Raw genomic sequence first — 14,924 nt, forward strand, 5'->3', positions numbered from 1 at the left:
TATGAAGATGTGAGTATTTGTTTGGATTATTAGGTTATGAGTAAATTTAACCTTGTACATTATCAATAAACCCAGTGCCCCCACAGCTGTGAGCCTCCAGCCCCCAACCCCTGCAGCACAATGCGTGCGTAAAAGGCAAGTTTACCGAACCCGGTTGGCTGGAGCGGGTGCACACACACACACACACACGCACACTATCGCACACGCACACACGCGCGCGCACTGGAACCGGTGGATGAACTTCAGCAGGATAATGGATTAGCGCATCGCGGCTAAGAAAAAGGCGCAGCGTGCGATGAACTCCAGATGTCAACGCATTGGGAGAAAACATCCACCCACCCACACCGGGATGACTCACGGTGTGTAAAGCGGTAGAATACGCGGGCGCCGGTGCGGACGGGGAGATCGTGCGTGGGGTGATCCGACTCGTTTGTGGTACTTAAAGCTCCGTGGTTTGTTTATGGGGGAGAGAAGAAGGAGAAGAGGCAGCAGCAGCAGCAGCAGCAGCAGCAGCGGGACTCGAGCCGACACACGGACTGACAGTTGCTGCAGGAGGCGCCGGTGCCAGATATGGACAGCGCGCGGGCCACCTCTCCACGCTGGTGCGCATCTTCATAAAGTCCCACACCTCCCGACGCCGGGTCTGTCCCGAGTCTGAGCTGCTGACGAGGAGGGGGGGACGCTTCCACTTCCAACAACAACAACAACAACAACTCGTCCACGGAGAGAAGAGTTGGACACGAGCGTCAGAGAACTTTTGTCTTTTTTTTTTTTTTTTTTGCCTTCAAACGTCCACGAAGCGGAGAACATGCGTCAGGAGGTCGCGAGGAGACTCCAGCTGCTGCTCGTGCTCTGGTCGGTGCTCCTGCTCAGTCTGGGCTCGGGCTTCCCCACCAGACACAAGAGTGTCGCCCACAAGGTGCGTGCTATTCTCCACTTTGAACATTTTGTGTCGCTTCTCTTTACATTTTCTTCATAGTTGAGCAACTTTCAAGCAGCTGCGACTCGTGGAATCTCACCTGTCACTGACAAAAGCTAACGAGTTTTGAGCTAACGGCTAAACTATTAGCACAGAACCCTTCAAAAAACAAATATAACATTGTTAATACAACATAAAACACCGTCAACATCACACATCACACGTCACAGACAAACTGACTTTTAAAAAGTTCTTGCGTAGCTTTTATTACACGTGAAACTGATCTTATCACAACTGTTTATTTAACTTTAATTATATAGGTTAGTAATAGTGTGCCATATGCAACACATGCCATCATTAAGTTCATTGAAATAAAGGCGACAATGTCACGCTAAGTTCACAGAAAGACTTTAATTTAAGTTTTAAAAAGTTCCCGCGTAGCTTTTATTACACATTTAACCGTCGTATTATTGTAGCATAACTTTCATTCAGTACAAAACACACTACATTTAAGTACCTTGAGTAATTGTCATTTACGACACATGCTTTCATTAAGAAAAATAACAGGGACAATATCATTCAAACATCCCAGAAAACTTTCACCTAACGTTTAAAAAAGTTCCTCTGCAGCTTTTACTACACGTAAAAATGTAATAACTGTTATTAAAGACAAAACACTCTGCAATTAAGAACCTTTAACCTTATTAGTTAGGCTAGTAATTGTGTCATTTACAACATTTCACTGTGTATTTGATTCTTATTAAAACATCCATCAAGTAATTGAATCAATTCAGTGAGTAGATAAGTGGTGTTGCTCTCTTTTGTTCCATTCTTCTCTCCATGTATAGTAAACCTTGCCATCGCCTCTGCATACATCCTGCTATAATAAATCTAAACTCTCTCTCTCTCTCTCTACACACACACACACACACACACACTGTGTAGTGTGTTGTGCCTGTGTGTGTCTACGGGAATGTTTGTGTTACACACGGACATATTTGGATATCAAAGTCTGTTTGTGTGTGTTTGTGTCAGGGTTGAGTTTTTGCCTTTGAAACCGGCTCCTTCTTGTGTGGCCTCCCATGGATGCCCTATTGGGACGTTCTCTCTCTCATCATCTGACTGATTGATGTCAAAGCAAAGGGAAAGACAGGGAGAGAGGGAAAGGGGAGGGCGAGGGAGGGAGGGATGGAGGGAGGGAGGGAAGAAGGGAGGGGAATGATTACTGAGGAAGAAAAAAAAAAAATCTCACTGCGGCTTGTTGAGATTGTTCTATTCATTCACCGAAAAGGCTGCAGTTGGTGACTCCGTACCTCCGCCTGTGACCTGCTGGATGCGTGTCTGTAAGTGGTGGATGGAGAGGGGAGATTAGAGGAAGGGAGAAGGAGGAGGGGAGGCTCAGCAAAGCGGGTGCCCAGTAACGAGATGCTTATGTAACCAGAATAAGGCGAACCCTAGGCATCCCTCGCACTGGGGCCGGGGGGGTCAAGTGTCATCCATCTGATTGTTTACATTGGCTCTTTATTGTGTTAATGTGGAATTTCCTGTTTTTTGGTTTTTACCCCCCCATCTCTTGGCAAAGGAGAAACAAGAGTTTGTTTTTGAAGTGGCCTCTTTCCCAAATATCGTTTGTCCTGATCGCCCTGTCTGTTTTCTACGCCCCCAACCTCCCCCACCTCCCAGCTTAACCTCCACAACCTCACCCCGATTCAACCAGGCATGCATTTGTTGTCCCGTTTCCATTTGCAAGAGGCGGCGATCAAAGAGCTCCCATAGTTTATTGTTCTTCTGTAATGGTTTGGAAACGGCCAAGTGCAGAGGCCTTTGATATCTGCGGGCACATAAATCAGGGCTGCCACACCGTCTGCCTCCCCAGAATCCACCAGATCCCACTCACACCCCTCACCTCAGCCCCCATCCCGTCCTGCTCCCCCTAACCTGAATGTGTGTCACCATCAGCAGCAGCGACAACAGTAGCTCAAAATGGATCCATTCTTCTCAGTCACTTGAAAAGAGGACAACAGCGCTGTGCCAAAGGGGGTGGATTTGTCATTGATGTCTCTCTGTGGAGAGAAGCCAGTCTCCACGCCAGTCTGGGGTCCCCTGCTGCATCCATATAGTTCCCCAGTTAAACGCGCTGCACGCCATCGGCCATCGGGCCTTTGATCAGAACAGCTCCACTACTGAGAGGAAGAGAGCGGGATCAGAGAGAACAGGGGGGGAGGGAGGACGGAGGAGAGAGTGATATACAGGGCGAAAGAATACAGGATCCAGATGTGTAACAGGACGAGATGAGGAGGGTGTGAAAGTATGTGGCCTCTCATGACTCTGGACTTAGTCTTTCTTGTGAACTTGCGCAAGTCCTTGGGTGTTAGGGCATGTGTGAGGGAGGTGTACACGGACGCTGCTCAGTGCACTCAAGCTAATAACAGGCCAGTAGCCTAGTAATCACGCTGTCTTATCAGAAATCAGGGTAAATATGAGAGAAGCCGGATCTTGATTATTTGTTATTTTGACATAGAAGATCATTTGTTTAATTTGTTTGATTTAGACTAGAAGTAACATGTTAAATTGGAGATACTGGTAATACAACGTGGTGTTGGTGCATTCCCGTATGAAAAAGTTTACACATGGATAATGCACAAATAATTGCCTTTTCTTAAGATAGACCATTAATTTGAGGATTAAAATCTAACTTGATAAATAACTAACTAACTCAACAGATAACACACGCAAGCACAACTTAAAAGCTTTCTGATGCTATTTAAAGATTATTTTTAGGATTGAATAATTGGCTGAATAATCATTTATTAATTCTACAGTATAACATGTCGGGCAATAGTGAGTTTCCAAGGTGACATTGTCAAATGACTTGTTTGTTTCGGTTGACAATCATATAAAACAGAGAAGAGCCGCAAATATTTACAATTCTGAGGCTTTAACTGGAAATGTTTTGTCGTTTGAACGATTAAACAATTATAAGAATAGTTGCAGATTATTTGTCTTTTCATCAGCTAATTGATTACTTGACTGTTTCAGCTCTACACTTTGCATATTGTCTTCAAATGTTTTAAGATTTACATGCGCATTAGTACTTCTTGCAATATTTAGCATTTAGTATTAGAATGTGTTCAAAATGTCGGTTGTAAATGGCCAATTTGGATTTATTGCAATATGCCCATGCATTCGCGTATGGCGGATGAAATTACAGCGAGATAGGCTAACCATCCCCAAAAGGTTATCTACTTGTCATCACTAGTTTACAGATATCTGGGGAGGGGGCCAACTCTTCATCCATCATTTATCATGCTTGACAGGCTTCTCCTCTAAACAGGCATTCTGTGTTCACATGCTTGGATTTGTCCGACCACATAACTTCTTTATGGGACAATCACAAGCAGTCAGTGAAAAGTACTCCCCGTTCCAGAGGCCATAACTATAAATCATCAACCGACTGGTCATTAATTCAGACATTTCTTCTCCTCTTTAGCCCCTCTAACTGCCGCTGGTTTGCTCCTAGTAGACCGCAAACTGGCTTAGGTCCAAACTTAAGGTCCTGTCCAATCATATGGTCATGCCACTTAAGTGTGTTCGGGACAGTAATGAGTGAATAGCAGACCGCAGGGTTCATTAGAGTTTGGTATAGTTTGGTTTTTGGTTTTGACCAGAATCAGGAATGGAATAGATGTATGTCCTGTTAGAGGTGAAACAGAGACATGCACCCTGGAGGATCAGACCTCTCTGTAAATCCACTTTTAGTGACTGTATTTCAGCTACAGTACAGCTCCCCTCCATTATAATATCACCATTAGTATCAGAGATCAACGCTGCACAACCTGGAAGGTCACATTAAGCGGTGGCCATAGTGGCGGCAGCACAGCAGGTTCAGACACACTTGCACCAGCCCAGGGGTCCCACGCCTCCCAGGCCCTCTCATTAAAGCTAAAAGAGGATCCCTCTGGCACAGGCCCCTCTTTGTCCGCTGCCTGGATGCCATGACTGTTGTGGGAAAAAAAGATGAGAATGAAATGAACGAAGGCTGGTTGGTCACTTGGCTCTTTAGTTGGATGCCTCAGGGGCTTTTGGGAATTGCTGACCAAGTCATGAGAAGGTAGATGGTTTCAAGGATTCTTCCTGGAAACAGAGCGCTAATTGTTGTATACACCTCAAAGAGTAGGAATAAATGATGGATTTCTTTTACTCAATACCATTAAAATAGCCCCTGGGTTTTGCATCAGTGACTACCTTATGCTTGTCCCAGTTGCCCATTTTGAAGGTGGTGTCTGCACATCTTCAGCATAGATGAAAAATGGAATTTAATCTTTTAAATCCTTCCAGATTATAGTTTCTAATTAAGGTAAACACCCAATAACCCATCCTATGTCTTGATTTGTTCTTTCTATCAGGGTCACGGCCACCCTGTTCATAACGGTGGGGTCCAGTATGTCCCTGAGACTTTGGAGCAGCAGAACCAGGTGCAGAGTCTGCTGCCCGAGCCACACAGCCACCAGAGGAGGTGGTCGCACCCGCAGCACCGCTCCGTTGGGGTTCTCCCACAGCCAGAGCCTGAGGAGGAGACCAAACCCTTCATCCTGGATCTCCAGAACTTTCCAGACCTGGCCAACGCCGACATGAACTCACAGAACCCCAACATACAGGTGAGTGGAGAGTGACAGGTGTCACACATTTCTGTATCTGTTAAAATCCAGAAGTTAAGCTTCTAAGAGAGCCTTCAAGATATCTACAGGGTCAGGAATACTGTATATTTCTGTACAAAATAACAAAGCCAATCCAGGTATAGTTTGTGTGCTTCAGTCGTACAGTAATCAAGAAGTGGTGAATTATTGGTTCAATTTAAACACTTTATACGAGGAGAATTTTGAGGGTAGTTTTGTCTTTTATCCTCTAAAATGATTTATTTCCTTGACGTGAAACAAAATGAACAATCTCAGTCTAATCTTGAAGACTGAACTGTCCTCATCATCTGCTTCTAAATTGCCAAGAAGTTCAAATAGCAGTTATCCTCTTTTGCTCTGGTCAACATAATCAGGATGTGGTTCAAGGGACGTAATGATGCCGGCCTACGTCTACATCAAGCACAGAGACAGATGAAATGTCTTTCCCTGTAGCATTTTGACCAGATGTGCTCTTCTTTGACACTAACGTTATGCTCAACGGAGACAATTTAAACCAAATCCTATTATCATATTTCCTTCCTAACTGTGACTTTGAGGTCAAAAGAGTTATGAAAAGATTTCCCCTGTAATCTTCCTGTTGCCTGGTCTTCACATCAGTTGAAGCAGGCCCTTGGAAGCACTGCAGCATCTAGGATGAGTCATGTTGAGGTAATGAGAGGTAGTTATCCAGAATAAATGCTCAAATTCTCTCCCTGAGACGACTGTTTAGTTGGCTGAATGCTCATGATTACGTCTGCTTGGCTGACTTAGATCAGGGGAGAGAGTGTTCGTCTGCTAAAGTACTCCTCCGCAGATTTGAGATGGTTGATTTCTTAAAGAGCTTGTAAGTCAAGCACTAAAGCAGCCTGAAGGTACTGGTGGTGCTGCAGTTTTAATGGCAGAGAGGGACAACATTCAAACTGATACCCCGTCTCTTTATTCCTACACAGGTGACCATTGAGGTTGTGGACGACCCTCAGATGGAGGTAGAGATGGACCTGGCCAAGGAAAAAGAATGGCTGCCCTCCTCTTCCTCCTCCCCCTCTTCCACAGTAGATTGGCTTGGCGGCAAGAAGCTTTTCTGGCCTCTTTTCTGGAGTTACACCGACGCCGACTCTGGCGAGGACAGCAACAGCCGGTCGGGCATGGAGGAAACTGGCGAGGAAGAGGAGGAGGAAGACTATTCGCTGGATTATGGCAGCGAGGAACCCTTACCCAGCGGAGTGGGCGGAGACTGGGACACTCGTTGGAACGAAGGCTGGGATCCAATGCAGAGCTACTATGGTTAGTTTTGCCAAGTGGTACACTCACTCATACAACTCGTTTAGGCACCATATGCCAAAAAAGAAAAAAAAATCACAATCTGCAGGTTTAACCAAAAGTAAAAAAAGTTAAAAGCGATTCAATCATTTAATTTTTTATAGCAAAAAAGAGATAATGTGAATGTCTGGGAGGAGAGACAGAAAGTGAGAAAGGACAGTGGAGAGAGAGAGAGAGAGAGAGAGAGAGAGAGAGAGAGAGAGAGAGAGAGAGAGAGAACAACAGGGCGGCTCAGGGAAGCTGCACGATAACTGTCTTCACAGTCAGAGACAACTAAATGATGCCAGCATGCGAGGCAGCATGAGCACTCGACCATCAGGACATTGTGGATTATGGGCACTTTGAAGTCGACACTGGTCGTGCTGGTCGCGGAGGCCTGCCTTTTGAAGATGGGTCAGATGCGCTTGCTAATGGCAGCGTGAGGCCGGCAATGTTCCCTGGGACAAAACAGCCCTCTGCTTGTGAACAATTAGAGGGCAGATTGGGAACTCAGAATGACAGGGGCCGTTCGGCCGGCTCTTTCATCCTTCCCCGGGACCCCATGGGCCCCCCACCCCAGACCGTGGCGGCCCTCACTGCCCTCGGCGGCTCTGCCTTTTGAGCCTGTTCAAGAATTTCGGGGGCTTTCAGGGTCCTGCATAACTTTTACTGCTCTTTCCCCCTCTTAATTCTGCCTTCTTCTGGTGGGAAAAAATGTTGTCTCAGTTTGCACAGGCCACTAATTCGCTGGTAAAAATAGTAAATAATGAGTGAGAGAGAGAGAGAGAGAGAGAGAGAGAGAGAGATAGAGAGGGAGAGAGAGAGAGAGAGAGAGAGAGAGAGAGAGAGAGAGAGAGAGAGAGAGGTGTACATGCTGAAAGAAGAGTAAAGTTTGATGACAGTTTTTAGGCCAATGTGTGTGAGTCCTACTGTAAATTAGTGCACAATCTACCAGAGCCTAGAGCATCTTTAAAGACATTTCCCATATATACAAATTTGTGCGTGGTTGACTGCCTTTTTAAGGCTGTTGTGGTTGTACAAACTTTTCAACGTAACCTCAAAACTCGGTAGCAAGTGTCCTGAGTAAAACCTGAGTATTTTGGCTCTACATCCTTTCCCTTTTCCATCTGCCAATATAGAGACACTCTCTGCACACGCAGACGAGCCAGCAACGGGCAACAATGCCTATTAAGTGGTCACATCTAAAGACTCTGAGAACATAAATCAAGGATGTCTGCCTTCGCTTCTTCTGTAATTAAGACTCTCCTGAGACCTTATTCTCGTATGGCCACATGGCGAGCTGGCAGCGCCCACAGAGTCAAATTGGGTGCTCGCTACACCCAGGCTGGTATTTCTGCACCCACCTCGCCTTTAATCAAGAATGACTTGTTTTCAGTATTATTAACACCACAAGGAAACATGGTGCGGAGGCAGACAGCCACAGCACAGCTTCTCTCTCTCTAATTTTACTGAAGCCGTTTTAAAAAGAATATGGGTTTGCATGGGAAAGGTTAGAGCAGCAGAAAACTGCCATTTAAATGGAAGAAACTAAGAAAACACATTGTGGATTAGACACGCAGAGTTCACTTCAGTACAAAACTGTAAGGTGCTTTTCTTTTTGTTTGTGTTTATAATCTCACATGACACCTTAAAGCTGCTTCCTATGGTCTTGTTAAATTAAGTCACCTTTTTGCAATAATTTAATGCTTTCATTTTAATCTCTCCATGTCAAATGGAGTGTGAAAGTGTCAGTCACTGAATTCTCTCTCCCACAGAAAAGGAGACGGATGAGTGGACTTCCTGGTCTCCCTGTTCAGTGACGTGTGGACACGGTGAGAGGAAGAGGACGAAGTCTTGTGGCTACTCCTGCACTCTGACAGAAGCCTCTAGGTGTGACCAGGAGCCCTGCCCCGGTGAGATTATACTTCCATTTTAAAGAAATACAATTTCATAATTTTTATGTTCCCGCTGGTTTTTAATCCACATCTTACTTATTACTCTCCTTTTTGTAGGTGATGTCAACACTGTGGTAGAACCTTTTCCTTTCGAGATGGAGAATGGCACCGAGCCATTTGGAACAGGTGAGTTCATCTAATGAAGAATGCTCCATAACATCTTTCACTGGTTTACAGGATCATATTTTACACTGTATTGAAAACTCTTTACTCTTTGCAGTCCACAATTTTACAAACCATCCTCAGTTAGATATGTTATTTGATAGAACCTGCTTGGCTCAGTATGCTCGAGTAACAGCATGCCACTCATGTCACAAGGGTAAAAGGACTGGCTCACTGAATTGTCAGACATAAACCCCGGAGAATGTCTGCACAATTGGGTCCAGACTTTCACCAGAGTCTGCCAGAGGGCACTGCAGGTAGAGGCAGGACATAACGCTGCCAAAATCACATTTTGACACAGGCCCTCATCACCATAAGCTCACAAATCTTGTTGTCATTCCAAGTTGACATATTTGTCTGTGTCTCCTACGCGATGAATCCAATGGAAAAAAGTCTGCAGCCTCTCACTCTGTAATTTGCGCTCTCACATGCAGCCCCTCCAATTAAATTTCAGGAGATGGAGTTCAGTGCATGTCTGGAAGCAGCTATAGATGTTTATGTAGTTCTACCATGAACAACCGTAACATTATGTGGTATTGTCGTCCTCTTTTCAACAGATGTGGACAGCTGTGAGAAGTGGCTCAACTGTAAGAGTGAGTTCCTACAGAGGTACCTCCACCAGGTGCTGTCCGAGCTGCCCAGCTGCCCCTGCTCCTACCCCTCTGAAGTAGGATACACCGTCGTCAGTGTCTATGACGAGACTCATGGCCGGCAGTTCCGCTGGCGTGATGCCAGTGGCCCTAAGGAGCGCCTGGACATCTACAAGCCGTCAGCGCGCAGCTGCATCCGCTCAGCACTTTCTGGTGACTTGTCTACTCTCGCAGCGCAGCACTGTTGTTATGACGAACGCGGGCGGTTGATCACGCGGGGTAAAGGCGCAGGCACGCCTAACCTGATCAGCACTGAGTTCTCACCTGAGCTACACTTCAAAGTGGACGTGCTGCCGTGGATCCTGTGCAAGGGAGATTGGAGTCGCTTCCATGCGGTGCGTCCACCCAACAATGGGCTGAGCTGCCCAGCAAACCCCCATGAAGACGTGTTCATGAACGAACTAGAAGAGGCCAGGGAGTACTGAGGGACCACAGCCAAACGTACAACTTCACTCAGAGAGTCAGAGGGCCCAATCCTAATTTGAACGGAGGCTGTCTACCTTGAAAGTCACGAAAATATTACATCTAAACCATGCATCAGCCATTCATCATGCATTGATGACTCAGGGGAAATGCACTTTTGTGATTGGCAGATGTGTGGGGTTTAGAAACGATGGTGAAGTGTGGCTGTCTCAAGTTAGGATTTGGCACCGTGTCCTGACAACAGGCTCAACTGAACTGAACTGAATTACATGAATGGAAAAAAATGCAGTGTTCTCCCATTGCTTGCCAACCATTTACACATCTGGCATGACATCAAGCTCTGTTTCTTTTTATTCACTGCACTCTCCTGGGTGCGTGTGAGCATGATGTCTACCTACTGGCTTTTTTGACGGTGTCCTGGAGCGCTTGTGATTGACCATAGCAACATATGGTAAACATCCTGATCATGCTTCTTGGAGGTTTTACCTTAGGAAATGTATGACTCCATTTACACCTGGCAGTTAGAGTATCATGACCAGATTTTTATCTAGATACCATTTGAATGTGATGACATTTACACCTGGTATTAATGTGTGACTCCAATGTCACTGATGCTACATTCACAAATGCATCGACTCAGCTACAGATACGCCTGGCATCCACACTAGTCAAGAGTTTTAGAGCCGCTAAAACAGAGAAGTTTGGAAACAATGCTGGCCCAGTTTAAGTTTGAAAACTCTGCAGCCGTGTTTTAGTTTGGACGAGCAGAAACAAAGACGTTCAGAAACAATGACGTAAACACTCACAACTGCCTGCTGATTTTGTCTTTTTACTCATGACGTACCGTTTGCTGATTCGTCAGGTTCTTATCACATGACCCCCTTCTGGAAGGGGCATTAGCCTCAGCTAGCCGTGTAGAACGCAACATGGATAATCAATTATAAGCATTGCTGACTCTGTTGTCTTTGCTAACAGCTGTTAGCAAAGACAAAAACTGTTAGAATCTGAGACAAGCTACTTTTTGAGTAATCTGCATCAATTCCTCTGTCCAGTGAGACGCACACTCCTTCTTGTTTACACTAGCATGTGCATGCCCAGTTGTACGTGAGTGGTCACGTATAATAACATAGTAGTATGGACGTGGCCGGAGATCTGATTTAGCTTTAATGACTCCTTCCAACTCACGTTACATCCGCTACACATTGTCCAAAAAACAAGGAGCAAAAACAGAGTAGAAGAAGATGGTAGATTTATTATTGTGTTTGTTTGCTTTTCTCTTCTTTACTTCATTCACAAATGTGTTGAATGAAGTCCACTGCTAAGGACTGAGGAGAGGAAGGACTGATTCATGTGTTTATTGGCTAATGGCTTGTAGCTGCCTAGCTGCTACCTCGCTGGTCTGGAACTGTCACATGCGATTATGTATTTCCATCCACGTTGTTTGTGGGTTGACGACAGAATTGCATTTACATTTGTGTTAAATTTAGTAGAAACTGTACTTTTCCAGTGGTCCAGCACTTTCAGATTGCATTACCTTCACCCAAACACATTTTAATACCAGGTGTAATATGAATACATGAGCGTGGGCTGTATTAATGCAACAAACACAAGCATAGTCCAACAAATTTGAAATTTTGAAAAGAATGAAGGGTGTCGGACATAAGTAGACCCAAAAATGCCAAATGCATTCACATTAATGTACATTTCAACCAATTTTTTGGAAAGAAAAAAATTGTCATGATAAAAGAATTTGAGATGTGAACCTGAGAGATAAATTATGAATTAATCATTTGAAATTTTCAATTGCTTTATTGAGCTTGATTGTGAGAATTGTGAGAACAGCCTTTAGACAGTAATGCACATCACATTGGATTTCAAAAATGTTTTGTCACATAGATTGATGTTGTGCGTTTCCTCACATTTTTACAATATATATCATCTGGGTGCCAAAGAGTTAAAAAATCCGACTGTTGGTGCCTGTGTTAAATCCAACCTCCTAAGTCTCTTCAGTGCAAATGTAGGAGAAAGAAATAATCAGCTATACAGTGAGTAGATTGTGCTCAAAGATGTGTCTCTGCAATGTTCTCAGGGTGACTCACTGACCATGATAAACAAATTTGTTCATTTACCTCTACAGCGGAGCACTATCAGACTTTGTACAAAGTGTATCGGGGTAAAGAGTACTGAGTGTTATCGTGTGTGTAATCCGGATTGAAAGTGGTGAAGAGATAATACTTTTGTGCAGTTTATAAAAGCAAATAGATCCCTTATATCTGAATTATTGTTGTCGGTACATTAAGTGTGGTAGAAAGGTGTCATTGCAGTTTAAGCTGCTTGGATAGAAAGGACATTCCTATTCAAATGGACACGCCCAACATTGACCTTTAGGAAACGTTTGAGTCTTCCATCGTTAGGTATAGCACAAAGAAATGAAAAAGCTCATGTGTGACCATATTAAACATTGAGCATTGTTAGCATTGTAGCAGTAGATGTTTTAAGACTTTATACCTCCGCCAATAAACTCCAAGTGACAATCATTTTAAACCCCTTAGAAATATCCTACAACTCCAGGAATGGCCCTTTCTATCCTGTCTGATTTCATGGATGTTTGCTCCAAATCTTTTATTTTTTTTGAGGAACTCTGCTTCCAGATTTGCATTTACATTTTGGAATCACCAATTTTGAAGGAAGGCACTTTATTTATAAGTCTATACAGATTGGTGACAAATTGAAGGGGGAAAAAAAGAGTATACGAACAGAGGAACCTAACAAAGGCAGAAAGAGTATGAGGGCGGATAAAAGCATTGAGTATGACCATGATGTGAATCATATGCTATGGCCTTCGCAGTCACCAGAGCTCAGCTGAACACCCCTGGGAGATTTTGGATGGGCGTGTTACTCGTTCTTCTCCATCATTCATCACTTGACACCAAATGAGGGAATATCTTTTAGAAGAATGGTGTTAACCCTCCTGTTGAGCTCATGACGCTAATAGAAGCTCTTCTGGAGGCTTGTGGTGGCCCAAGACACTTTATATTGGGTTTTCCTTTCATTTGTCACCCAATTGTGTGTGTGCACGTGTATATATTTGAATCCACGCTCACACACACATGCAAATGATATATCAAAATGTACTCACGTTCGCCATTTGTCGACGGTAGTGTTATTGTGAAGGGTAACTCGCCAGAGATGCTGCATTGTTCTATGAGAGTGCATATATCAAGCGTTCGGTTGAGAGAAGCATGATCTTTTTGTGATTTCTGAATCTAGTATTACATATATGGTGTTGTACAGTATTTATTTGTCTGCTCTCGTTTTGTTTTTTAACTTTGTCGAAGCTTTGAAATGACTCTATACTCAACATGGTGCACTAATCCGACTGAAAAACGAAGGCACCCGCATCAAAAGGGAAACCACATGCCTCATATCGCTTCGTACAGCAACATAAAGTGTGTGTTTCATTTTACGTTGTACTGCAGTGCTATATAAATAAAAAATGTTGTTGCAATTATGCTGACGAAATATATATATAAAGACCTTGCATTCATCTGACTTTTTAGTGTGTCGTTTCTTTTTCCACACTCCAGATACCGTGAAGTGGAGCCAAGCATAGCACAGCACAGCACTGTAGAGTAAAATCCCTTATCCAACCAAGTAGTTATGCTATTTATTGACTGACCAAGCTTTTCCATACCTTTCCTCTCCAACAGGTACCGTGCAGCGAGCATTCGGTTAGTACAAACACGTCACTTCCTTATGAAGCCACTGGGTGATATCAGGACAGCCAATGGGACACACCATACAGCTTTCTCTGTCACAAAATTTGAAGCGATAGTTTGACCTTCTGGGAAAAACTCTTTATTCACGTCCGTAATGTGGATTTCATTAGATACATTTCTAGCTCCAGCTTAGCACACAAAACGAGGAAACCAATTTTGTATTAAAGTTGGACTACGTGTCTTCCACCATCCAGAAATGAAGCCAAAATATTACCGATACAAACGCTGCAATGTTGCTATTTCGGAGCCAGAGTCTGTGCTGTAGTGATCAGGGGATGGAGCCGTGGCAGCGAGGTCCCCACTAATACATGCACTCGACCAATCGTGAGTCAGTCTCAGCTGTCAATCATGATGTTTCCCACAATTAAAACCAAACAAAGGACGTACAACAGTGAAAAGAACTACCTCAAATGACCAGAAATATCCTTGAGAAATTTGTAATTTATGTGTGCTTTGACTTTTTTATTTGGTCCATGTCCAATCCACGAACATGGATGAGCCAGGGTTTATGACCTCTACTGCAGCCAGCTACCAGGGGAGTAGTCATGCCATTCGTCTTTATATACAGTGTAAGGTTCATTCCGAGCAAAAGCAAGAGGAATGGCATTGGCCATAAAAATTCCAGGAAAAAGCAGCTTGGATATCAACGTAATGCAGACGTGATTCCACTTGACCCGGCAGACAGAACAGCCCTGCTGTACCATACTTTTAACCTTTTAAGCTCCTGCATGCTTTATCTAACCACCACCACCGCCGTCATCCATCTCCACCGAGGTTTCTAGGTTGATCTACCGTATTTCTACCATCATGTCCGAACCTATAGTCTTTCTAGAGGATTAAATAACCGTGAGATTTAAAGGTCAAAGGTCGGGGTAATCTAAATCCATAGGCTCAGGGAATCCAAACACTCCTCTCAGATACTCTAAATCCAGTGGGTCATGGTTTCTATCCTTCACGGCTATGCCTTCACATTAGAACATTAGGTCAAAAGTGGGATGCAATTAATGGAGGATGTACTAAAGTAAGGGAGATATTTAGAACTCCATCCCTCTGTTATGTAT

At 44.1% G+C, this 14,924-nt stretch overlaps 1 protein-coding gene across 1 annotated transcript; it reads left to right on the forward strand.

Moving 5' to 3' along the window:
• The first annotated feature begins 256 nt into the window (after positions 1-256).
• Positions 257-13,631, forward strand: ism2b (isthmin 2b). The gene is made up of 6 exons (XM_035144772.2): positions 257-919; positions 5,326-5,577; positions 6,546-6,879; positions 8,670-8,807; positions 8,907-8,975; positions 9,569-13,631. The coding sequence occupies exons 1-6, from the start codon at positions 809-811 to the stop codon at positions 10,084-10,086; spliced, it is 1,422 nt and encodes a 473-aa protein (XP_035000663.1). The 5' UTR covers positions 257-808; the 3' UTR covers positions 10,087-13,631.
• The last annotated feature ends 1,293 nt before the right edge of the window (positions 13,632-14,924 follow it).

The sequence above is a fragment of the Hippoglossus stenolepis genome, chromosome 20 (genome assembly GCF_022539355.2).
Source record: "Hippoglossus stenolepis isolate QCI-W04-F060 chromosome 20, HSTE1.2, whole genome shotgun sequence".
Taxonomy (NCBI): Eukaryota; Metazoa; Chordata; class Actinopteri; order Pleuronectiformes; family Pleuronectidae; genus Hippoglossus; species Hippoglossus stenolepis.

What these genes read in the sequence shown, in the direction of transcription:
- ism2b (XM_035144772.2), top strand. Translation starts at nt 809, where the DNA reads ATGCGTCAGGAGGTCGCGAGGAGACTCCAGCTGCTGCTCGTGCTCTGG. An exon ending in ACAAGAGTGTCGCCCACAAG is followed by an intron (nt 920 to 5,325) that starts GTGCGTGCTATT and finishes TCTTTCTATCAG; the next exon opens with GGTCACGGCCACCCTGTTCA. An exon ending in CACAGAACCCCAACATACAG is followed by an intron (nt 5,578 to 6,545) that starts GTGAGTGGAGAG and finishes ATTCCTACACAG; the next exon opens with GTGACCATTGAGGTTGTGGA.